This window comes from Carassius carassius, chromosome 3 (assembly GCF_963082965.1).
Source record: "Carassius carassius chromosome 3, fCarCar2.1, whole genome shotgun sequence".
Lineage (NCBI taxonomy): Eukaryota > Metazoa > Chordata > Actinopteri > Cypriniformes > Cyprinidae > Carassius > Carassius carassius.
This window is the reverse complement of record NC_081757.1, coordinates 20307420-20330227: the sequence shown is the minus strand read 5'-3', so window position 1 is coordinate 20330227 and position 22808 is coordinate 20307420. Positions and strand designations below refer to the sequence as shown.

The 22808-nt window shown below is 38.4% G+C and overlaps 1 protein-coding gene across 1 annotated transcript; it reads right to left on the bottom strand.

Moving 5' to 3' along the window:
- Positions 1 to 3317: 3317 nt before the first annotated feature.
- On the bottom strand, positions 3318 to 4139 carry LOC132114608 (protein C19orf12 homolog). The gene is made up of 2 exons (XM_059522817.1): positions 3980 to 4139; positions 3318 to 3612 (listed from the first exon to the last, which is right to left on the bottom strand). Exons 1-2 carry the CDS (start codon positions 4137 to 4139, stop codon positions 3344 to 3346), a joined length of 429 nt encoding a protein of 142 aa, XP_059378800.1. The 3' UTR covers positions 3318 to 3343.
- Between the last annotated feature and the right edge of the window lie 18669 nt (positions 4140 to 22808).

The following is a 22808-nucleotide window of genomic DNA, read 5'->3' as shown; positions in this document are numbered from 1 at the left end:
CTACTCAGTTTGTTAATTTACTACTTCAAAATCTACAACTAAAGGCTAATGTCCAGCAGACGGAGCCAAAAGTACGTTGTCTCCGAAAAAAAAGTCTCCGAGATATTAATGACAGATGATACATTATATTGTAATTACATTCTTACAAATGTTCTGCTATAAAAAGATACTAATGAAACAAAACAACTTTTATTCTGTTTTTGGAATACCAAGCAATGGAAACAATTGTTTTTACAGTAATTAGAAATTATTATTATTATTATTATTATTATTATTATTATTATTAAATTCAAAATGTTAGTCTTTATCAGAATCATGTTTTAGTATTACTGGACCTAAAAAAAAAAAGGCCAAAATATTAAGCATTATATTTTACTAGGTTGCTTCAACTAGTTCGAAACTAGTTCGTTCGAAACATTTGTGAATCTTTTGTTTCGAATCATGTTTCGGACATAGACTGTATAAAAACCATAGACAGTAAAAGATAAAAACAGCGGAGCGCGTTTCAAACCAACCAGGTCACGTGATTTTAGCAAACGCAGCTTCGTTACGTCACACTGTTTCGAGAGGGTGTTGATCTCAAAATGAACCACTTCTGGTTGCCCAGTTAATCATGTGACATAAAATCCCACGAAATTTTACAATAAACAATTCAGGGCCAGATATTGTGGGTTAAACAAAAGATAACTTCCATTTGACACAGATGTGTATATAATTTAAATAAGTGTAAAAACATTGAGTACTTCCAATCTACAAATCACATCATACCCTAAAATACCAAAATAAGTTTGTGATAGAATTAAACCCACCTCCTTCGCCTGACTGATAATACTGCTTGCTGGTTTTTATAGACAGCTCTAATGAAAACAATTAAATAATTACATACAGTACATAAATTCATTAAATAAGTAATTGAGTTCATTGTAAGGGTTTGATTACGCTTGAATAAAAACCACAACACAATCACTAATATTTAATAGTATTTAAGTATTTATTATTTATTAAAAATGTATTTCCATTTGTTTTGTAAGTTTGGTCTGAGTTCTTGATGCTTTTACAACGTTGTCACCAGCAGATTGCGCCATCATATGCTGTTTCCAGTGCTTCGAAACATCGAATCATATTTTCGAAGCAAATGGTTCATTTGATTCAATGCTTCGAAAAGCTTCGTTTCTCCCATCACTAGCTTCAACACCTTCCACACAACCTTATCAAAATATTCCTGGGATTTGGTGCCTTTTGTGTCCCCAGTAAAGATCATTATATTATTGCCTTAAAAGTTTCAACAAAATTTTTGAAGTTGTCTTTGACATAAAACACCTTGTGATCTTTAAGCATATTTAAGTTTTTATTAGCTATATAAATCTAAACATTTTTACAGCATTTTAAACCACCAAATACATTTTTTTTTCCTATGTCCCCAGGCCTGTGTCTGCCATTTTGATGATGAACACACAGAAAACCTAACAGGCTGTTCTTCTTCTTCTTTTTCTCCCAAATGGATCATTTTTGATGGCTTAAACATGCTCTAAAAGTCATGAAACTTTGCACACGCGTCAAACCTGGTGAAAATTTTCGTCTGATATAGGATTCAGAAGAGGGTGTGGCAAAATGGCTCAGCAGCGCCACCTATACTAAAAAAATCAACAGCCTTCCAGCTATGTTTCACGTACATGCACGAAAATTAGCACACATATGTAACACACCAATACCTACAAAAAATACTCTTGGAGCAAAATTCTAAAGCCAACAGGAATGTCTTTTTTGTGGTCAGTCTAATCTAAAGGCCTGTGCGATGTTCAGTTGTGAAGATCTTGAGTTTTCGTTGAAAGGCGTGTCCATGGCGCCGTGACGAAGTTCGAAGTCTCGCCATGGGAATAAAAGATGTTATAGACCCACTGTGCACTATATATAGATCAGTGCAAACAACCAACATTATACAACCTCCAGCGCTCTTGTAGTAAAACTAAATCATAATTCACTTCATTCTTCTTTTGACTGTTACAATATTTGATAAATTATCCATATTATTATTTATACATGTAATAGAAAGTCACATGTGGTGCAAGTAAATGATGGCTGAATTTTCATTTTGCACTGTACTATCCCTTTAACTGTACTGAAACGGCTCATAAGAATGAATCATAAGATTATTGATTAATTCCTCATTTATTTTAAGTATTTTCAACATTGAAATATTTTAAACATGTTGAGGTTCACAGTGATACTCCGTGACTCTGGTAAACTGGATTGAAATGAGGAAAAGGAGTCAACTATAACACCTTCATATGTAACTCCTGGGAAATTTCTGAAGGAAGACATTACTAAAGGTTGTACAGAGTCCAATGCTTAATTAAACAGTTCTGGTCTGGAGTCATTGGAAAGGAGAGTATCTCCTGAATATCTCAAAATGACAGAACTCATTATCAAGGATGACATGCTGCCAATGATCCAGTGGCAGTTAGGTCGGTTGTTGAGGTCATTCAAGGGAGCAATGGTTCAATGGTGATTCATTGATGCAGGTAAATCTCTTGGATCAGACAATAGGTTTAAATATTTTTAATATATTAATAATTATATATAATAATTTAATATATGTATTGTTGGCTTTAACTCTCTTTGCTTGGCATCACTACCAGAGTGAAAGGAAGTAGAGCAAGAGCAGTCCACATTTGTTCTTGTTACATGAACAGCTCAGGAGAATGATTTGAGACTTCAACTTTAGTATCCCTTTGGCAAGCAGAGGGTTTGTTTTTCATGTATTTCTTTGGTATGATATTGTTGATTAATTTTAATATGTTTTGTTAATGCAATGAATGTTTGAGTAAATTTTTCTTGCGTTCATGTTTGTTTTATTTGTTTTCTTTGTAGTTTTATGTGCCATTATGTTGTGATGCTTTGTTATTGTGCTATAAAGACAATTACTGGGTGAACACAGTGTTGTGATGCAATGGAGAGAATGAAAAAAAAAACACTGAGACAGCAAATACTTCAGAAATTAGGTTTATTGCAGAGTAAATAAATCAAAGTCAACTATCAAAACTCCTCCTTTGTTGGATGCTGAAGGGCTGCTAATAGTGTTTATAATAAAGAAAAGTAAAGTAAAAAACATTTTTTTTCAGAAACAACAAAACCTCAAAAGCTCTTCAGATAGTCAAACTAGGCTTAGACTAAGCAGGGGGCTTTTTCATAAAACAAGTTTACCAAATAAGCCAGGCGTATTTCAGTTAGTCTGACTTATTTTGAAAAAAAAAAAAGACAATAAATCAGATTAAATTATATAAACCTGGATTATTTGGTAAACTTGTTTTATGAAACAGGCCCTAGGTGAAATTATAAGATTCTACTTTTTTCCATGCTTCACTTTGGCTTTGAGCTGCTCTTTGGCAAAAGACTCTAAAATATCAAGTATTTGCGTCATTAGAGAGGCATTTCTTATCACTGACAAAATGAGTTCAGGCAGGTTATCCCATGCAAGATTGCCCAGTTTTTCCATCACCGCAGAGTACAGTTTCTTCTTCTGTTTAGGAGACATCTCCATTATGATCTGATGAAGAGGACGGAATTGGTCTCTAGTCATCAACCATCCCACAGCACTTCCCAAAGTACCACCTGCATATGACAATAGAAGATCAAGAACAAAGAAACAAACTGCTTAAGATAAACCTGATTCACTAAAAATACCATCCACAATTATTAATTGATAAAATAAGTTTTTTTCTTCACTTCACTACAATTTATAATTGAGCATATCAAGTTAGAAAGTTTCCTAAACATTGGCTTCACTGATGAATTTCCCATATTTTCTACTGTACATAGTGCAATCGAAATGTATTAATATTTAAGCAACACTTTAAAAATGAAGGTTCCAAAGAAGTGTTTTATTTATTTTGATGATATTATAGCACCACTCTGTGGTTAAGAAGTGAAGTGGGTCAAAGTTTGTAAGGGAAAAGAAATAAAACATAAGTGCACATACCAATAAATATACCGGGTGGACCTCCTAGTAGCCCTCCTATAATAGCCCCTCCCCCAGTAGCAACAGCTCCTCTTTTAGATTTTTTTACAGCCGCTTCAATCTGGGTATTCTCTAATATCTTACAGCAGAACTCGATTACATCATCTATCTGAGGGAGCATACTGGACATCATTGTGTTGTGATCAAACACTGTCTGAGGAGAAGAAACATGAATCAAAGAGCTGACTATTCTTAAATGCAAGAAGATTTAACACTCTACAGAATCATAGACTCTATCTAACAAGCAGTCTTTAACTACAACAAACTAAAGAGTCAAAGCTGAACAAGTTCAAGCTAAACAAGTTAGGCTACATAAAAAAAAAATTATTTTGGTTTGAAACTACATTACATATTTAATACATCTCAGACTTTATCTTACAGTACCTCTTTAGTTGAAGTTACTCCTGGTTTGAGAAATCTGCAAAAAGCAGCAGGTATTTCAGCCTGGACAATGGGGCGGTGCAATACATGTCACTCTGCCCACAACCAATTCGATTTTATTATAAAACAGCAAAAAGCTTTACGAAGCACCAAAACTTTGTCCTCTACTCTATCGTAAAATGGTTTATTACTGGAAGCTTTTCAAGACATGGCACACTAATGATATCTTGTGGTCAAAGGTGGAAAAAGGTGCCTTTGCATCCCAGAAATGTTTGAACCGTTTCATGTAATATCTGTTCATAAAACACCACAGATTACATCGTGCAGGCTCCAATTCTTCTCCTTTTCTACTCTGGACTTATTGCTGGACTTATTACATATCCAAACACAGTTCGGGGTTGTAACTAGTAGTATTGTGCTTTAAACTTTTAGTTTTAGTTCATGCTTTCATCATTAGAACTAAATGAAAGTGATAGTGATATGAAAATGGTGATGGGGTCCCTTTAAGAACGAGTGTCAGGACTCCGGAGTGCTACTGCATCATTACACAAACAGACTAATGTTACCTTGAAGAGGACGGTTTTCAATTGTTTATCATGATGGGCATAGTCTCTGAACTTTTGATCACCCCTTGTATGTTTAGATAATACGAATAGTGTACCTTGTAGTTTACATTTAGAAAAGCAAGCGCAGCACACCTGTTATTGCACCTGTGCATACATTGTAAGAACTAAAGGTGCCTCAGATATCCTATTCAGAATTAAAAAATATATAATTTTTTTCCTCCTAATAGGGTTCCTGGAAAAACCATTACAGTCTTTGCAGTTTGTGCAGGAACTCTTGGGATCATTGAAAAACTTTGTTTCCAGTTCTGAGGTTCTGGAGTCGCCCTTTCATTACACTTACAAAAAAACATAAATAAAAATAAAAGGAAATACAAAATCTACAAATCAGCCAGTATGTTAAGTAGGGTTTTTATGCTATAAAATTTTTTTGGTGCACTGAAATTTCACAATTTTTGTTACCAATTTCAATACCACAAAAAAATACAAATAAATACTAGCTCAAGTAAACCAAGCTTACTGAACACAAGAAAACCGTGACAACTTATAATAGAACAATGATACATACAAAATCAACCTACTTGGAAAAACTTGGATCACTGGGCTGATGTGGTTACACATTACACATTGTGAGGTGGTTGGATGTACTCACAAATTCTCTAAAATGCCTTTGTAGAAGGCTTATGGTAGATAAATGAACATTCAATTCATGGGCAACAGCTCCGGTGGACTTTCCTGCAGTCAGAAAAAAAACAACATCTGTGGCATTGCGCTGTGTGATAAATGTATTTTATCATGGCCAGCCTAAGGCACACCTGTGCAATAATCGTGCTGTCTAATCAGCATCTTAATATGCCACACCTGCAGAACTGGGTAGATTACTTTTGAATTGTAATCAGTTACTGATTACAGATTACATGACAAAATTTGTAGTCAGTAATATAATCTCTTAGATTACACATTTATTACTTTTGGATTACATTTAGATTACATTTGTGCAAACCCTTATTTGATATCACATATATTGAATAAGTCTAATCTTGTAATATTGACATATACAAAGAAAAAATATATTACACAAAATATATTTAATTCACCAACAAGAGCCACAATTGCTTCTTTTCCAAGTGTAACGTATGGACAATTAATACTTATAAAATACTAACACTGATGTACCTTGCTGTTAGTGTTTGCTAGTAACACTGAATAAAACAAATTCACATCTTATCATTTTAAAGGTGCCATCTGTCATATCTGGCAAAAAAATCAAGTCATACTCCACATTCCATACCAGATGGGGGCAGTATGCCTCAATAAAGTGAATTGGTCTACTCTAGAGTAACAAACGAGAAACAGCATAGTCTCTATGCTCCGCCCCTACCTTCACAACAACCCTAGAGCATAGCTGAAGCCTATAAGACAGCGGTTCTCAATTGCAGTCCTCGCGCCCCACTGCTCTGCACATTTTGAACGTTTCTCTTAGAGCTTCAGACATTTGTTCTATTCGAACATAAGTGCCCTGCGAAGTGGACATCACAGGATATTCAGCCATGATTCCAGTTCGAAGTGAACGTAGCTATATGTTCCAATCAAAGTGCATTGAAGTGTGCAAGACGTGAATTTAAATTGTATTGATTTACAGAGGTATATGATGTCACAGTTGTCCATGTTTAAAGACGCTGCACAGCACAAATCAGTGAATGAATGTTTCGATGTGAGGTAAACTTCAACAGATTTCCCCTGCTCAGAGAGTAGGGAGCAATGAACATTTGAAAAAGTTCATGCACGGAGTTCATTTCTAACGAGCTGATTATCTGAATCAGGTGTGTTAACAAAGAGAAATGTGCAAAATATGCAGAGCAGTGGGGCGCGAGGACTGGAATTGAGAACCGCTGCTATAAGAGGACGTTTTGCCTCCAGAGGAACATTGGGTGATGTCAAGTGATTTTGAAACATGACATCTTCAAGCTACTCCCCTTCACCTTTACCAGTGAATATGTTCATATTCGTTTTGTTCAGATTACATTGAGTTGTAAATACACATTATTGGACTTAAATTAATTTGACAGACAGCATTCTGTCAACATCATTGGTCAACATCAGACAGCTGATGTTGACCAAGCTAGCGCCAACCAACGTAACCAGAGCTGCCAACTCTCAAGCATTCACCGTGAGACACACGCAATTGACTCTTTTCACACGCTTTCACGCCACACATCAATTTTCTCACGTACAGAAAAACCACGAAGCAAAGAGGACACGGAGACCAACAGACTAGACAGAGCAGGTTACTTATGATATAAAAAAATGGGTAAGTTATAGCTAGCTAATTATCAAACACAGCTACGGTTAGCCATCGCTAACATTAGAACGTTTATAGAACAGCCTTCGATACATTTCTATGTTATAACTTCCCGAAAAAAAAATACACAAACATATAAAACAAACTTCTAACGAAATACTTACAGCATCTAACTTACCAATCCAAAAGAAATGTTGCAAGTTCGGTGTCGGACCTCATTTCTTTCAGGTCCATCAGTTGTCTCCAGCGATTGAAAGCAGTGCCGATGTTTACTCTGGTTCGGCTCCTTTTCTTATCAGATTTGATTTGTGATTCCGAGCGCGGTTGTTTCCCTGTAGCGGGTGGTGGTCTCTTGCCAAGGGCTTAAGTCATCCTTCCGCTCTCTTCCCTGAACTGAAATGAAGTAGTGGGCTGTACTTTCCACATGATTGACATCAGGTTAGATTACGCACACAAGCCGTGCAAGTTATTCGTGTATTGCAGGTGGGCTGGTGGTTATGTTGCCCGCATACCGCCTCCCATGGCCGAAACTGGTATTACGACACCTGTCGGGCCGGGGCTAGTAATGCTACTGCTAATTAAGGTTGATATCTCTGCAGCACTATAACTTTACATTTTTTTAATGACATCGCACCTTATTTCTTCTCATACTTTTGATGCGTGTAGGTCATTTTTTGAATATTTTTAGCTAAATTTTTGCACATGGCACCTTTAAAGGATATTTACTTAGAATTAAGTATTAAAAATTTTATAAAACAGCTACATTACAAAAACCAATATTGAAAAACATGAAATTCACGGCAATATCACTGCCAGGTCAAATATTGAATCTTAAAAACACTAGAAGTGTATATGACTGTATCAATGAAAAACATAAATAGCTACATTGCAAACATGAATTTTGAAAAAGACTATATTCACACAGCAATGGCATTTCTATCCATCTCAAAACATTTGAAGTGCATAGTAACAATTAGGAAAAGACAAACAATATTACAAAAATTAATATTAAGAACGTTAAACTCACAACAATAACATTGCTTATATATATATATATATATATATATATATATATATATATATATATATATATATATATACAGCAAATTAATCCTTGGTAGGCAGTTTACACTGAACAGTGACAGGTTTCCGTTTTTTTTTTTTTTTTTCAATGAAATCAGGTCTGTACACCAAGTGATTAAAGTGTTCCCCTCAATTTTCCATTATCTTGTTGCTGATTTCGTATATAAACATCAGGTTTAATAGGAAAAAATATAAACGTAAAAAAATTGACATTTAGGAAAATCAGTGAATTGTGAACAACTTAAGCCTGGTTCACACGGCAGGATAATTAGGCCGATTTTAGCCTCGATTGACACCTTCCGACAATCTTAAGGATGCTCCGATTATCGTAAAATAATCTGATCATATATTCCTGCCGTGTGTGGTGTGTTAAGACTGCTCTCCTCTGCTCGGAAGGACGTTGGGATCGCTCCGATCTCAATTCCCGATTTCTTCTCGTGTGTGGTGTCCCCCGAGGACAAACGATCACGCAGCCTGTGGACTGTGGCGTGTAGCCAATCAGAAAGCGAGGTGACGAGGCGGCGAGGAAGTACCGGGAAACAAAATCAAAACAGCTGGCGGCATGGCGCACCAGAAAGTCCGGTGGATGTCGGAGATGGAGGACTTTGTCTCCACTTCTTTGACCATCGCCTTTTCTCGTTTTTCTTATGTTTTTTTTCGGTTACAAACAAAGCACAAACTATGGCCACTGCATCCTCTTCATCCGCCATGATTGTTTACTCTGAAGTCAAGTTTGATCTCGAGGGATTTTGCGAGATTTCCCGTCTGACCTGGGAATGCTCGGGAGTCAAATCGGTTCGTGTGTGATGTGTTGATTTTGCCGTGTGGCTGCACACCACACACTGTATGACCAAAACTGTTAGACCCGTGATTTTTTATCGCGGTGTGTGGGGTCTCTCAGGTTTGGAAAATCGGCCGACAATTTTAAAATCGTCCCGTGTGAACCAGGCTTTATTACCATTGTGTAAATAAAATGTAATCATGTAATCCATAAAAAAGTAACTGTAGTGTGACTACAAGTATTTTAAAAAGTAGTTTATTCTAATTACAAGTACTTGAGTTTTGGAATCTGATTATGTAATCCAGATTACATGTAATCCGTTACTACCCAGCTCTGCACACCTGTGAGGTGGATGAATTATCTTTGTCAAAGGGGAAGTGCTCACTAACACAGATTTAGATAGATTTGTGAACAATATGTGAGAGAAACAGGCCTTTTGTGTACGTAGAAAAAGTCTTAGATCTTTCAGTTCAGCTCATGAAAAATTGGGCAAAAACAAAAGTGATGTGTTTATAATTTTGTTCAGTATAGTAAGATGTTAGCCTATTAAAATATATATATATATATATATATATATATATATATATATATATATTTGGTCATTTACACGTACATAAAACTGTTTTTATCATTTGCTCTCCTCAGAACATCCACTATACATGAGTTCTCTTAAAATCGCAAAGGGTTCACAGAGCAGCACTTTGTATTATTTGTAAAGTATTTATTTATTGAAATAACTGAAATAGTGTTTCAGCCTGGCCTAATGCACAATTATATGTGAATCCAGGCCTGTATACGCTGTTACACTGAACTGAATTAAACAGTTAAAAAATTATCATGTATTATTTTTTATTCAGCAGTTAATAAAGAAGTTTGTTCTGCATATGTTTCATGAATATGGCTATGTGGTATAGACCCAAATGTGAAGCAAAGACCTCACTGGACCTATCCCATCTTTTGAAGGTGTGTAAATAAGTGAACAATTGCAGAGACACACCAGAAAGCGGTCTAAAACATTGAATTATTTCTAGTTTATTAACAGGTCTCTTTGTTGGTTTATTTTTTTAGCTCTCACTCGGGTCCAGGTGCAGGTGAGTCGGTGGAGTGCACGTGGCAAAGTCTTCCGGTCACAGGCTGCTTTCTGGAAGGCAGAGAGAGGAGAGTCAGTGTGCTAGCTCATGGAGAGGCTTCTCACCCTTTTCCTGTGTGCATGCTGTTTATATGATGAGAGGCAGGTGCGGGTGATCAGCCCGTGATGAGCCTCGAGCCGGTGCTCCTCGTGAATTACCAGGGTGATGCTGATGTGGAATCGGGACGCTCGTCACCCCCCCCCCACCCCACCCCCCCCAAGCGTTGTCCTGGTCTGGTGGAGAAATATGTTGTTAGCAGGGGTGAATAAGGGGGTGGGTGGGGAGTGACCCCTGAAAGACCTGCATAAGCTGACCAGATCCGGAAAAGGCCATCGGCGTTGAAGTTGGCCGCTCCGGCCCGATGGAGCACTTCAAAGTGGAAGTCCTGGAGCGCAAGGAACCACCGTGTTACCCTGGTGATGGTGTCCTTGGCACGGGCCATCCACTGGAGGGGCGCGTGGTCTGTGAGGAGAGTAAACTTCTGCCCAAGGAGGTAATACCGCAGCTCCAGGACTGCCCACTTGATGGCCAGAGCTTCCTTCTCGACGGCGGCGTAGTTCCTTTCTGCCGGGGTCAGCTTCCTGCTGATGTATAGGATGGGATGTTCCTCACCTTCTTGAACCTGTGTCAGGACGGCCCCCAGTCCTGTGTCAGAGGCATCCGTCTGCAGCAGGAAGGTGCAGCTGAAGTCCGGGGCACGCAGGACTGGCTCCGAGGTGAGGGCCAGCTTCACCTTCTTAAACGCCTCCTCCGCTTCCGGTGTCCAGCATACTTTATCTGGCTGCCCCTTCCTGGTCAGGTCTGTCGGGGGGCGGCTAAGGAGGAGAAGTTAGGGATGAAACAGCGGTAGTATCCTGCCAACCCCAAAAACGCTCGTACCTGGGTCTTTGTGCTGGGTCTGGGGGCAGACCATATCGCCTCGACCTTCTTCTCCTGTGGTCAGATGAGTCCCCATCCGACTTGAAAACCCAGGTACTTCGCCTCTGTCAAGCCCAGGTGGCCCTTCTGGGGGTTGGCAGTGAGCCCAGCCCTACGTAGCTCCATCAGCACCCTCCGCAGATGGTCCAGGTGGTCTTCCCAGTGCTTGGAGTGGATGACCACGTCATCCAGGTATGTCGCAGCGTAGGCCTGGTGAGGCCGCCGTAAGATGTCCATCATATGTTGGAACGTGGCTGGGGCCCCATGTAGGCCAAACGGGAGGGTCCGGTTGTGCCAGTGCCCACCAGGGGTACTGAAGGCGGTCTTGGGCTTGGCGGCTTCAGATAGGGGAACCTGCCAGTATCCCTTGGTGAGGTCCAGGGTGGAGATATAGCGGGCCCTTCCCAGGCGATCGAGAAGCTCATCCACCCGAGGCATGGGGTAGCCGTCGAACGTCGAGACCTCGTTCAGGCGGCGGAAGTCATTACAGAAGCAGAGGGTGCCGTCGGGCTTGGGGACCATGACGATAGGGCTGGACCAAGGGCTGTTTGATGGCTCAATTACCCCTAACTTCAGCATTGAATTTCCTCTTCAATAGCCTGCCGACGAGCCTCTGGGACACGGTAGGGCCGTTGCCGGGCGATGACTCCGGCTGGGGTGTTGATCTCGTGTTGGATCACGTGGGTCCGCCCGGGGGCTGACGAGAACACATCTGGGAATTGACCGACCAGGTGTTGCAGCTCGGTCTTTTGGGTCGCTGACAGTTCCGGGTTGACATCCACTATGACCGGGTCCCTGGTGGCGAGGGCCGCTAGCTGGTCTCTTGTTCTGACCCACTTTTTGAGTAAGTTGATGTGGTAGATCTGGTCTGGTTTCCACCGCCCCGGCTGGCGGACTCGGTAGGTGATGGGCCCGACTTTTTCAGCGACAGTGTACGGGCCGTGCCAGCTGGCCAGGAACTTGCAGGCGGAGTTGGGGATGAGGACCATAACCCGGTCTCCAGGCTGGAACTCACGGGGCTGGGCGGCCCGGCCATAGTGCCGCTGCTGTGCTTGCTGTGCCCTGGCGAGGTTCCCAGACTAATGGCATGACCCGGTCGATTTTTTCCCTCATCGCCCTCACATGTTCAATGACGGAATGGTGGGGGGCCGGCTGTTGCTCCCACGCTTCCCTTGCGATATCTAGCAGTCCCCGAGGCTGGCGCCCGAACAGCAACTCGAAGGGGATGAAGCCCGTGGACGCCTGAGGGACCTCTCGAATGCCGAACAAAATGTAGGGGAGCATGAGGTCCCAGTCACGCCTGTCTTCGGCCACGACCCGCCGTAGCATTTGCTTGAGGGTTTGGTTGAACCGTTCCACCAGGCCGTCAGTCTGGGGATGGTAAACAGAGGTTTTTAGCTGCTTTACCTGGAGGAGTTTGCACAGGTCAGCCATTAGCCGGGACATGAAGGGGGTCCCCTGGTCGGTCAGTATCTCCGAAGGGATGCCCACCCGGCTGAAGAGCAGGAAGAGCTTGTGGGCAATGGTCTTGGCAGTAGCCTTACGTAGGGACACGGCTTCGGGGTACCGAATGGCATAGTCCACAATCACCAAGATGTGCTTGTGGCCGCGGACAGACTTAAGCAACGGCCCTATGAGGTCCATCCCGATGCGCTCAAAGGGCACCCCAATGATGGGCAGTGGAATCACGGGCTGGGGGGAGGTTTCCAGGGGACGTCTTCTGGCAGATCGGGCAAGCCTGGCAGAAACGTTTGACTTCTGCTTCCAGCCCAGGCCAATGGAAACGATCCCTAACCCGGTGAGTGGTATTCTCGGGCCCCAGGTGGCCCACCAGGGGGTGCGAGTGAGCCAACTCTAGCACCGTTTCCGTCTTCGTCCGGGGTACCACTAAAAAAGTTTTTTCCTCCCCCCTTCGCTGTGCGACACAGTAGAGTAGGCCATTTTGGACAATGAAGTGCGGGAGAGGATGGGGCCCCGGTTTTAGTTCCTTTCCGTCCACCATGCGCACTTGGGACCAGCAATGCTTGAGACGATCACCCTCACGTTGTTCTCGGGCAAATGAACCTCCCCCATTCACCTGTTGGAACAGATCATGGTAGAGGTTAGTTTCCACAACCGGGGACTCACCATCTCTCCCGCTGTCCGTGGCTAGTAGGGCCGGCTGCTGACGGGTTCCTCTTGCTGGCCTTTTCTTGGGGCGGCTCCCCTTCGTGGTGGCGGGCTGTACGGCAGCGGCCAGGAGGTGGTCGAACCCCGGGAAATCTCGGCCAAAAAGGAGGGGGATGGTGCAAATCCTTCAGCATGCCCACTTCAAGGGGCCAGGCGCCCGGGAAAGCGGAGATCGTCACTTTCCGGGTCGGGACATGGCGGGTGTCTCCGTGCACGCAGGTGATGGGGCAGGTAGCCTTGGTTTCTCCGCGTGAGGATGTGAGATTGCACCAAGCTGACCACGCTGCCGGAGTCAAGGAGGGCTTGGACTGGACGGCCGTCAATTTTCACCTCCTCTTCCGGCGCCCCCTTGGGCAGGTCGCGGTGTACGATACAGCCCGCCAACCACGTCCGCGCGGGAGATGCAGGGTCCGCGGTGGGCTTCGGTTTGTCCTCCAGGTGCAGGTGAGTCGGCGGAGTGCACATGGCAAAGTCTTCCGGTCACAGGCTGCTTTCTGGAAGGCAGAGAGAGGAGAGTCAGTGTGCTAGCTCGTGGAGAGGCTTCTCACCCTTTTCCTGTGTGCGTGCTGTTTATATGAGGCCCGGCTGATGAGAGGCAGGTGCGGGTGATCAGCCCGTGATGAGCCTCGAGCCGGTGCTCCTCGTGAATTACCAGGGCGATGCTGATGTGGAATCGGGACGCTCGTCACAATATATATATATATATATATATATATATATATATATATATATATATACATACACAGTATATAAAGAAAACCTGTTACATGATGACCCTGCTGTGCTGGACTGTATATGATAAATGAGGTAAATCTGAGTTTGTGCATGTGTGTATACATATAGTGTACACACACACACATTACATAGTGTTTATTATTTTATAGATATTATGCATTTAATTAGTCCACAACCATTTATCAATTTACTAATATGACAAAAATTTCCCTGTGGTGTTCCTCATTTTTAAGATATTTTGAAAAAAGGCTGTTCTAAATGAATAAATGTAAATATTTTGTTATTTAATTTTATATATATATATTTTTTTCGATGAACAGCCTACACAGAATCTCAGAATAGGTGTGGTAATAAGAGGAGACCCACTTGTTGAGAGCAGCACTGCAGACTTTACTGATGGTGAGGAACTACTTGCTGACGACCCTGACAACATGAGTTCACCTTACTATCAATGCCTATGTTCTGTTCAACATTACACAGAAAAGCTATTAAAAGTACACTAATGTGCACTATTTTTCTGCTGTATCTGTTGGGCATTCAGGAGGAGATCATGGACCAATTTCACAAGACTGATAATGTGTTTCAGCTGTCATAAGCATCGTAAATCCTCATTTTTATACAGTATATATTTAGTTTTTTTTTGTTTGTTTTTTATGATGTGCATCACATTTGTATTCAATTGCAAAAAACTAGTTAATGATAATGCAAGGGTGTTACTTTTGGAGGGATGCTAAATTTGACATTTGTTATCTCTTCTGACTGCCGCTATCAGTCTCTGTCATTTTTTTATTTGATTGAAAGTTAGGAAAACACTAAGAGTTTTTCTTTTCAGATTTTGCTAATCTCAAATGAGTCTAATATTTACATGTGTAGCTTTGTGCAATTTATATTAATTCCACTTTAACTTACCTAAATTTATATATATATATATGTGTGTGTGTGTGTGTGTGTGTGTGTGTGTGTATATATATATATAATATATATATATATATATATATATATATATATATATATATATATATATATATATATATATATGTATATATATATATATATATATATGTGTGTGTGTGTGTGTGTGTGTGTGTGTGTGTGTGTGTGTGTGTGTGTTTCTTAGCAAAACAAAATGGTTTATAACATTAAATTGGTTACAAAATGTCTGTGACGGTTAAAAAATAACTTATAAAGAAAAGACAAAATTGGGATGATTGCATATTTTCCTCAACATTATAGGCTATATTTGGGGTTGTAGGCTAATGATCACGTATTCATATTTGAACATTCAGTTCAGTACGCATTACAAACCGTCTACAAACTGTGTGTGTGTGTGTGTGTAAGTGAAATATAATGTTCTCAGTGCCACTGCGCTCAACAAGGCAGCCCAAACGTCGTAACAGGCAACGTGCTGTCTGCCCAGTGGCATATAATATGTCACTATGTCATATAGGGGTATAACTGTTCACAAAATTCATGGTTCGGTTCGATACGACAGTGATTTGTTAAGTTGGCTTGAGAAATCCTATTTAAATTTCTTCTTCTTCTTCTTTTTCTTCTTCTTCTTCTGACCCAAAATTTTCAACTCTAATTCCTCCTAGAGCTTTAACTCTTTTAAATCTATCCATCTATCCTAGCAAACATGCTAATAATGTTAGAAACATGCTAGTCAAATGATAATCATGCTAGAAATATGTTAACGAAATGCTAGTCGCATTCTAGTCATGCTAGAAACATGTTAGCATTATGCTAATAATGCTAGAAAAAACATGGTAGCAACATGCTAATCATGCTAGAAACATGCTAGCAAAATGCTAGTTGAATGTTAATCATGCTAGAAACATGCTAAAACATGCTAGTCGCATGCTAGTCATGTTCAAAACATGCTAGCAACATGCTAATCATGCTAGCAATCCAATCCAATCCAATCCACTTTATTTCTATAGCATATTTTACAAACACCAAGTTTCCAAAGTGCTGCACAAAAGATTCAGATAATACAAAACAATTAAAAATATATAAAATACAAAAGATAAAAAATATTAAATACCACAAAGTACCACACAACTCACGCGGAGTTAAAAGCCAAAGAGTAAAAATGCTAACAACATGCTAACGACATGCTAATCATGCTAGAAACATGCTAAGCATGATAGAAACATGCTAGCAAGATGATAGTCGCATGCTAATCATGTTAGCAACATGCTAGTCGCATGCTAATAATGCTAGAAACATGCTAGCAACATGCTAAAAACATGCTAGCAGCATGCTAATCATGCTAGAAACGTGCTAGCGACATGCTAATCATGCTAGAAACATGCTAGCAACATGCTAATCATGTTAGCAACATGCTAGCGACATGCTAATTATGCTAGAAACATACTAGTGACATGCTAGCAACATGCTAATCATGCTTGAAACATGCTTCTAACTTCTATTTATCTAAGTAATCTATCTTTCTTTTTAACTAATATATCATTCTTTCAAACTAATCTATCTATCTATCTATCATTCTTTCTTTTGAACTCATCTATCTATCATTCTTTCTTTTGAACTCATCTATCTGTCTATCATTCTTTCTAACTAATATATCTATCATTCTTTCTAACTAATATATCTTTCTTTCTAACTAATCTATCTTTCTTTCTAACTAATCTATCATTCTTTCTTTCAAACTAATCTATCTATCATTCTTTCTTTTGAACTAATCTATCATTCTTTCTCTCTAATATATCTTTCTTTCTTTCAACTAATCTATCAATCTAACTTTAAACTACTTTTTACTTCTTTAAACTTCTTCAAATTTCTGGTCAGGCTTTCTCAAGCCAACTTAAAGTTTCTCTCAACAAACTTTTTTTCTAGTTTACGTTGTATTGTTAAAAAATAACATTAAATAAAAAAATAAAAAATTTTAGTGAATTGTTGGCCTTCTGAAAAGAATGTTCATTTACTGTACATGTACTCAATACTTGGTAGGGGCTCCTTTTGCTTTGATTGCTGCCTCAATTCGGCACGGCATGGAGGTGATCAGTTGGTACGCTCTTTTTTTTTTTTCTATCAATCTAACTTTAAACTACTTTTTACTTCTTTAAACTTCTTCAAATTTCTGGTCAGGCTTTCTCAAGCCAACTTAAAGTTTCTCTCAACAAACTTTTTTTTCTAGTTTACGTTGTATTGTTGGAAATATTTCTGTTTCAAAGCATGAAAGAGAGCCAATTGGATATCACACACAAGCATACTTTGCAAGTTACTCTGGTGAACTTCTTAATCTCAATTCAATTCACAATACAGAAAGTGAAAGTAAAAATGGAATGATATATATATATATATAAGACCAGTAAAAAATAACATTAAATAAAAAAATAAAAAATTTTAGTGAATTGTTGGCCTTCTGAAAAGAATGTTCATTTACTGTACATGTACTCAATACTTGGTAGGGGCTCCTTTTGCTTTGATTGCTGCCTCAATTCGGCACGGCATGGAGGTGATCAGTTGGTACGCTCTTTTTTTTTTTTTTACTTACGAGGAGTGTCTGTGGGTGTCTGAATTGTGCTGGAGGCTGGTCACTTCTTTCCATCCGCAGAGTCCATTTGAAAACACTATTGCCGCTGCTTACTTTAATGGCTGGCGTGCCGTACGGTTGTAAGCCCAAGTAGACGAGAACGCGCATGACGTCACATTTTGTGAATTTTCGCGCCAATTCGGGCCCGACTCCTCCACACACAATTGAGCCTACAGGCTGATAGAGGCAACCGTGGTGGACAGTCGAGGTGTCATTCTTTTTTTTACATCATGGTTGGCTCGTACATGTACAAATGAAAACTCTATCTTAAAGATTTTTTTTTAAATAAAAACCTCCACATAGCTCCTTTAAATAATTTTCATTCATGGAAAAAGAAAATAGGAGTAACTTCTGTAATGAAAAATGTCATTGTTTTCAGCATTTAAACATAAAAAATTCATGAAACCCTTCAATAATATAATTGAACATATAGCTACAATTAGGTTTATACATGAATGAAGAAAATAAGGTTAGATTCCAGGAGCTCTACAAGAATGTTCCAGAGTGATGAATGCAGCCAAGGAAAACATGAAGAAAAGAAAATGGAAAATAACACAGATAAGGTCTTAAGGTAAGACAAATAAATGAATTATTTTCATTTACGCATTAAACTGTTGGTAAGCCAACAAGAAAAGTTATTTAGGAAATATATTATTTTAGATATTGCATTTAAGACTGCTATACTACAAGCAGCTCAAAAAAAAAAAAAAAAGCAAGCCACAGTGGGAGATATCAGGTATCTTTTTTTATTTTTTATTAACTACTTAATCAAATATCACATTACAAAATATCATAATAACAATAAAATAAACCAGAAATAAATGGAACACAGAGAACAGCCAGGGGAGAAAAAAATACAATTAACTTCTGAATAAAAATAATGATATATAATAATAATAATAATGATGATAATAATAAATATATATATGAATATAAATGAATAAGTAAACAAACAGAAAAATACAATGCAAAGTGATACATTTTACAGGGGAATTCTGAAAAGGACAAAACAAGTTTTCAAGTGTTTTCCTTGCCTTAGTATTTTCTGATGCTGAAAGCGTTTCAAAATATTGTTGCAGCTCTCTAAAAACACCTTAAAATGCGGCTTATTATTGGAAAATTTGGACTTGTGAATATGGTATTTGGCTAGGAGAAGTAAAAGATTTATAAGATAAAATTCTTTCTCAATATTTTTTTTTCTACATCCACAAAACCAAACAAAACATCTTTCCAAAACAAAGAAAAATTTAGCGTACACAAAGTCAGTTACAAATTAGCAAAAACTGTTCCAAAACACTTTTGTATAATTACAGTGCCAAAATAAATGTACAATCGTTTCATCTTGTGCATTACAAAAGCTGCACATTGTGTTAATATCAGGTTTAAATTTCTTTAGGTAACTATTCACTGGGTAGAATCTGTGGATTAATTTGAAGGAAACGTCTCTAACTTTGTTCACAATGAGGTATTTATGAGGCAAAAGCCAAACTTTTTTCCAATTTTTTAATATTAATAAAATTACTCCAATAAGCAATAACATATGGTTTGGATGCAACTTCCTTCTGAAAAAGAGCCCGAATCAGTTTGTTACTTGAATGTGGTACGAGACAAGCTTTACCCACTGTTGTTTGGAATGGATCACAAAGAGGTGGTACTGAATATAGAATTCTATCAAGGCCTTGAAATAAAGTAATGACTCCTGAAGGAACAGCATCAAAGACAACTGCAAATTCTCTGGGTGAAACAGGAAAGTTAAACTTCTTTAAAAACTCGTAGTATGACAGAAGAAGACCACTTTCATTAAAAAGATCACGTACTAAAATTATTTTATTATTATACCAGTTCTGAAAAAATAAAGACTTGTTTTTATAGAGTATATTACAATTATTCCATATAAAAAAGAGTGAGGAGAGAAATTGTGCTTATAAATAAGAGACCAAACAAGAAGCATTTGCTTGTGGAATGCTGAGAGCTTAACAGGTAATTTTTCAATATTATAATTACACAAGGAAAGAAAATTTAGGCCACCCAATTGTGAAAAAACATAATTAGGGATATAATTCCAAATCGACGAGGGACATTTTAAGAATTGTTTCATCCAGTTAACTTTAAAAGTGTTATTAAAGGAGTTTTGTGGAAGTTTTTACTTTACTTTAAATCTTTAAGATAGAGTTTTCATTTGTACATGTACGAGCCAACCATGATGTAAAAAAAAGAATGACACCTCGACTGTCCACCACGGTTGCCTCTATCAGCCTGTAGGCTCAATTGTGTGTGGAGGAGTCGGGCCCGAATTGGCGCGAAAATTCACAAAATGTGACGTAATGCGCATTCTCGTCTACTTAGGCTTACAACCGTATGGCACGCCAGCCATTATAGTAAGCAGCGGCAATAGTGTTTTCAAATGGACTCTGCGGATGGAAAGAAGCGACCAGCCTCCAGCACAATTCAGACACCCACGGACACTTCTCGTAAGTAAAAAAAAAAAAAAAAAGAGCGTGCGCACTGAGAACGAGCATAAGACTGGCTGCAGTTCCTCTAACGGCCACTGGTGTCAGTAACGGTTAGAAAATTCAGAACCTACGCAATGCTACTTTAAGAGTATTGAAATCTAGAAAATGTAGTCCTCCATTTTTATACGTGTTCATCACAACTGTTTTCTTAATATAATGGGTATGATACCTCCAAACAAAGTTAAATAACACATAATCTATCATTTTACAAATTTTATTTTCCAAATGTAAAGCTAAAGCTGCATAAGTCAATCTAGATAAACCTTCAGCTTTAGTAAGTAATACCCTTCCTTTTAAAGAGATATTTCTTTGAAGCCACTGGTTAAGTTTTTTACTCATTTTTGGTTATAACAATTCCTAAATAAACTACTTTTTCTTTAACTGGAATATTACAAATTGAGGGAATGGTACAATCCATAATAGACAATAGTTCACATTTAGAAATATTCAGGTGTAAGCCAGATGCTTTAGAAAAAACATCTATTACTCCTAAAGCTACTGCAATTTGATCACTATTTTTTAAGAAGAGAGTAGTGTCATCCGCCAACTGAGAGATGACCACTTCCCTCCCTGCAATAGTAATACCTGTAAGATCACTTTGCTTAACATGGTCTGCTAATAGCTGCACCGCCAATAAAAATAAATAAGGAGAAATGGGACAACCTTGACGTATACCCCTTTTAACATCAAATCTAGATGAAGTCCCATGCTTCAGTTTAATTGAGCTGTTAGCATTACAATATAAAGTTCTAACTACATTACAGAAAAAAGGACCAAAACCAAACCTTTTGAGACTAAGGAAAATATAATTATGTTCAAGAGTATCAAATGCTTTGTAGAAATCCAGAAATAAAATAAAACTTTGATCAGAAATCAAATGGGAATAATCAAGAATATCCAAAACGAGTCTAATATTATTGGCAATGTGTCTATTCTTCATGAATCCAGATTGTGTTTGATCAATAATTGAGTCTAGAACAGTTTTAAGCCTCTCAGCAAATATTGTAGCTAGTATTTTATAATCATTATTAAGTAGACATATTGGCCGCCAGTTATCAATAAACAACAAATCTTTCTTTGACTTTGGAATAAGTGTGATAAGACCCTGAGCCATGCTAGATGGCAGCTGACCATAAATACTCTCATTGAATACATGCAGTAAGAAAGGCACCATCTTCTGGGCAAAAGATTTATACAACTCTGAAATTAGCCCATCTGTTCCAGGTGATTTATTATTTTTTAAATGATTAATAGAGTCCAATATTTCTTTAATAGTTATGGGTTCGTCACAGAAAATCTTATCTTCTGTTAAAATATTCTTAGAATCTTTTAAAGAGGAAAAAAAGGATGATGTTAAATGTTCTGAATAATTTGAGGTGTATAGCTTACTATAAAACATAGAGCAAAATTTAGAAATTAGCTTAGAGTCAGAGGTAATCGTACCATCAATATTAAGTTGATGTATAGTATTGTGATTTGAACGCTGTTTTTCCAAGCGAAAGAAATAAGAGGAATTTTGCTCGCCCTCCTCAAGCCACTTCTTCCTGGAGCGAACGAATGCACCCTCAGCTTTCCTTCTGTAAATTTCGTCTAATTTGTTATGTGATTCTGTTCATTTTAGCTGAAGAATTTGCACATTCGTATTTGAATAGCTCCCAGTTTTTACAAAAAGACTGTCCTACAGTTGTTTTCTTTAAGAAATATTCAAGTAAACGATTAATTTCTGTTTTAACATATTCGTTTTTTAAATATGAGCTATTGAGTTTCCAATAGGTTGTTCCGGCTATTTCTCTCGTAAGTGCACATATATTAATTTGTATTAAAATAGCTTTATGACCAGTCAACAGAGCAGGATGAGTAGAAATAGAAATGTCCTCTTGGTTAAAATCCTTTGATACGAACCAGTAATCGATGCGCGAAAAGTTACTACAGTTCTTGGTAGACCAAGTAAATCCCGGATCATCTGGGAATTTTTGCCTCCACGTATCTACTAGTCCATATCTATCCATTAATGATTTTATCTTTGTAGTTATCGAATTATTTCTACCAGGGGGCCAGCGATCAATTTGACTATTAAGCGTAATATTAAAATCTCCTCCCATTAAAATATGTGCACTAGGAAATTTAGTCAACCAGTGGTTAATTCTATGTTCTATCAAATCAAGCAACCGGGCATTCTGTGCATTGGAGTTGTACCCATAAATATTGATAATCAAAACTGTTATGTTAATAATAGTTAATACATGTATGAGAAAATGGCCATTACTATCACCTTCTGAATGTAAGACATTACCATTAAGACGATTTAACAAAGTAAGAACAGCAGCAGAACGCTCAGAACAATTGGAAAACCAAATATTATTCCCCCATTGGGATCTCCAAAACTTGGAGTCTTCAGGTACAGAGTGTGATTCTTGGAAAAAGCAAATATCAGTTTTAAATTGATTAACAAATAAAAAAAGTGCTTTACGTTTTAAATTAAGCCGTAATCCCCTGGCATTTACAGATAATATAGATAAAGACATAAACCGTCAACTTGAAAAAATAAAAAAAATAAAATAACCAAATATCACTTGTGCAAAGATATATCCATTAATGGACTGAACGCAGCACCATATCATAAGTCAAATAAAATCAACAAGAAAAATAAATCCTGAAC

Bases quoted from the DNA above. Each gene is read 5' to 3' on its own strand.
- LOC132114608 (XM_059522817.1), bottom strand. From the start codon at position 4,139: ATGCTCCCTCAGATAGATGATGTAATCGAGTTCTGCTGTAAGATATTA. The intron at 3,613-3,979 runs GTATGTGCACTT...TGTCATATGCAG, and splicing joins TCCACCCGGTATATTTATTG to GTGGTACTTTGGGAAGTGCT.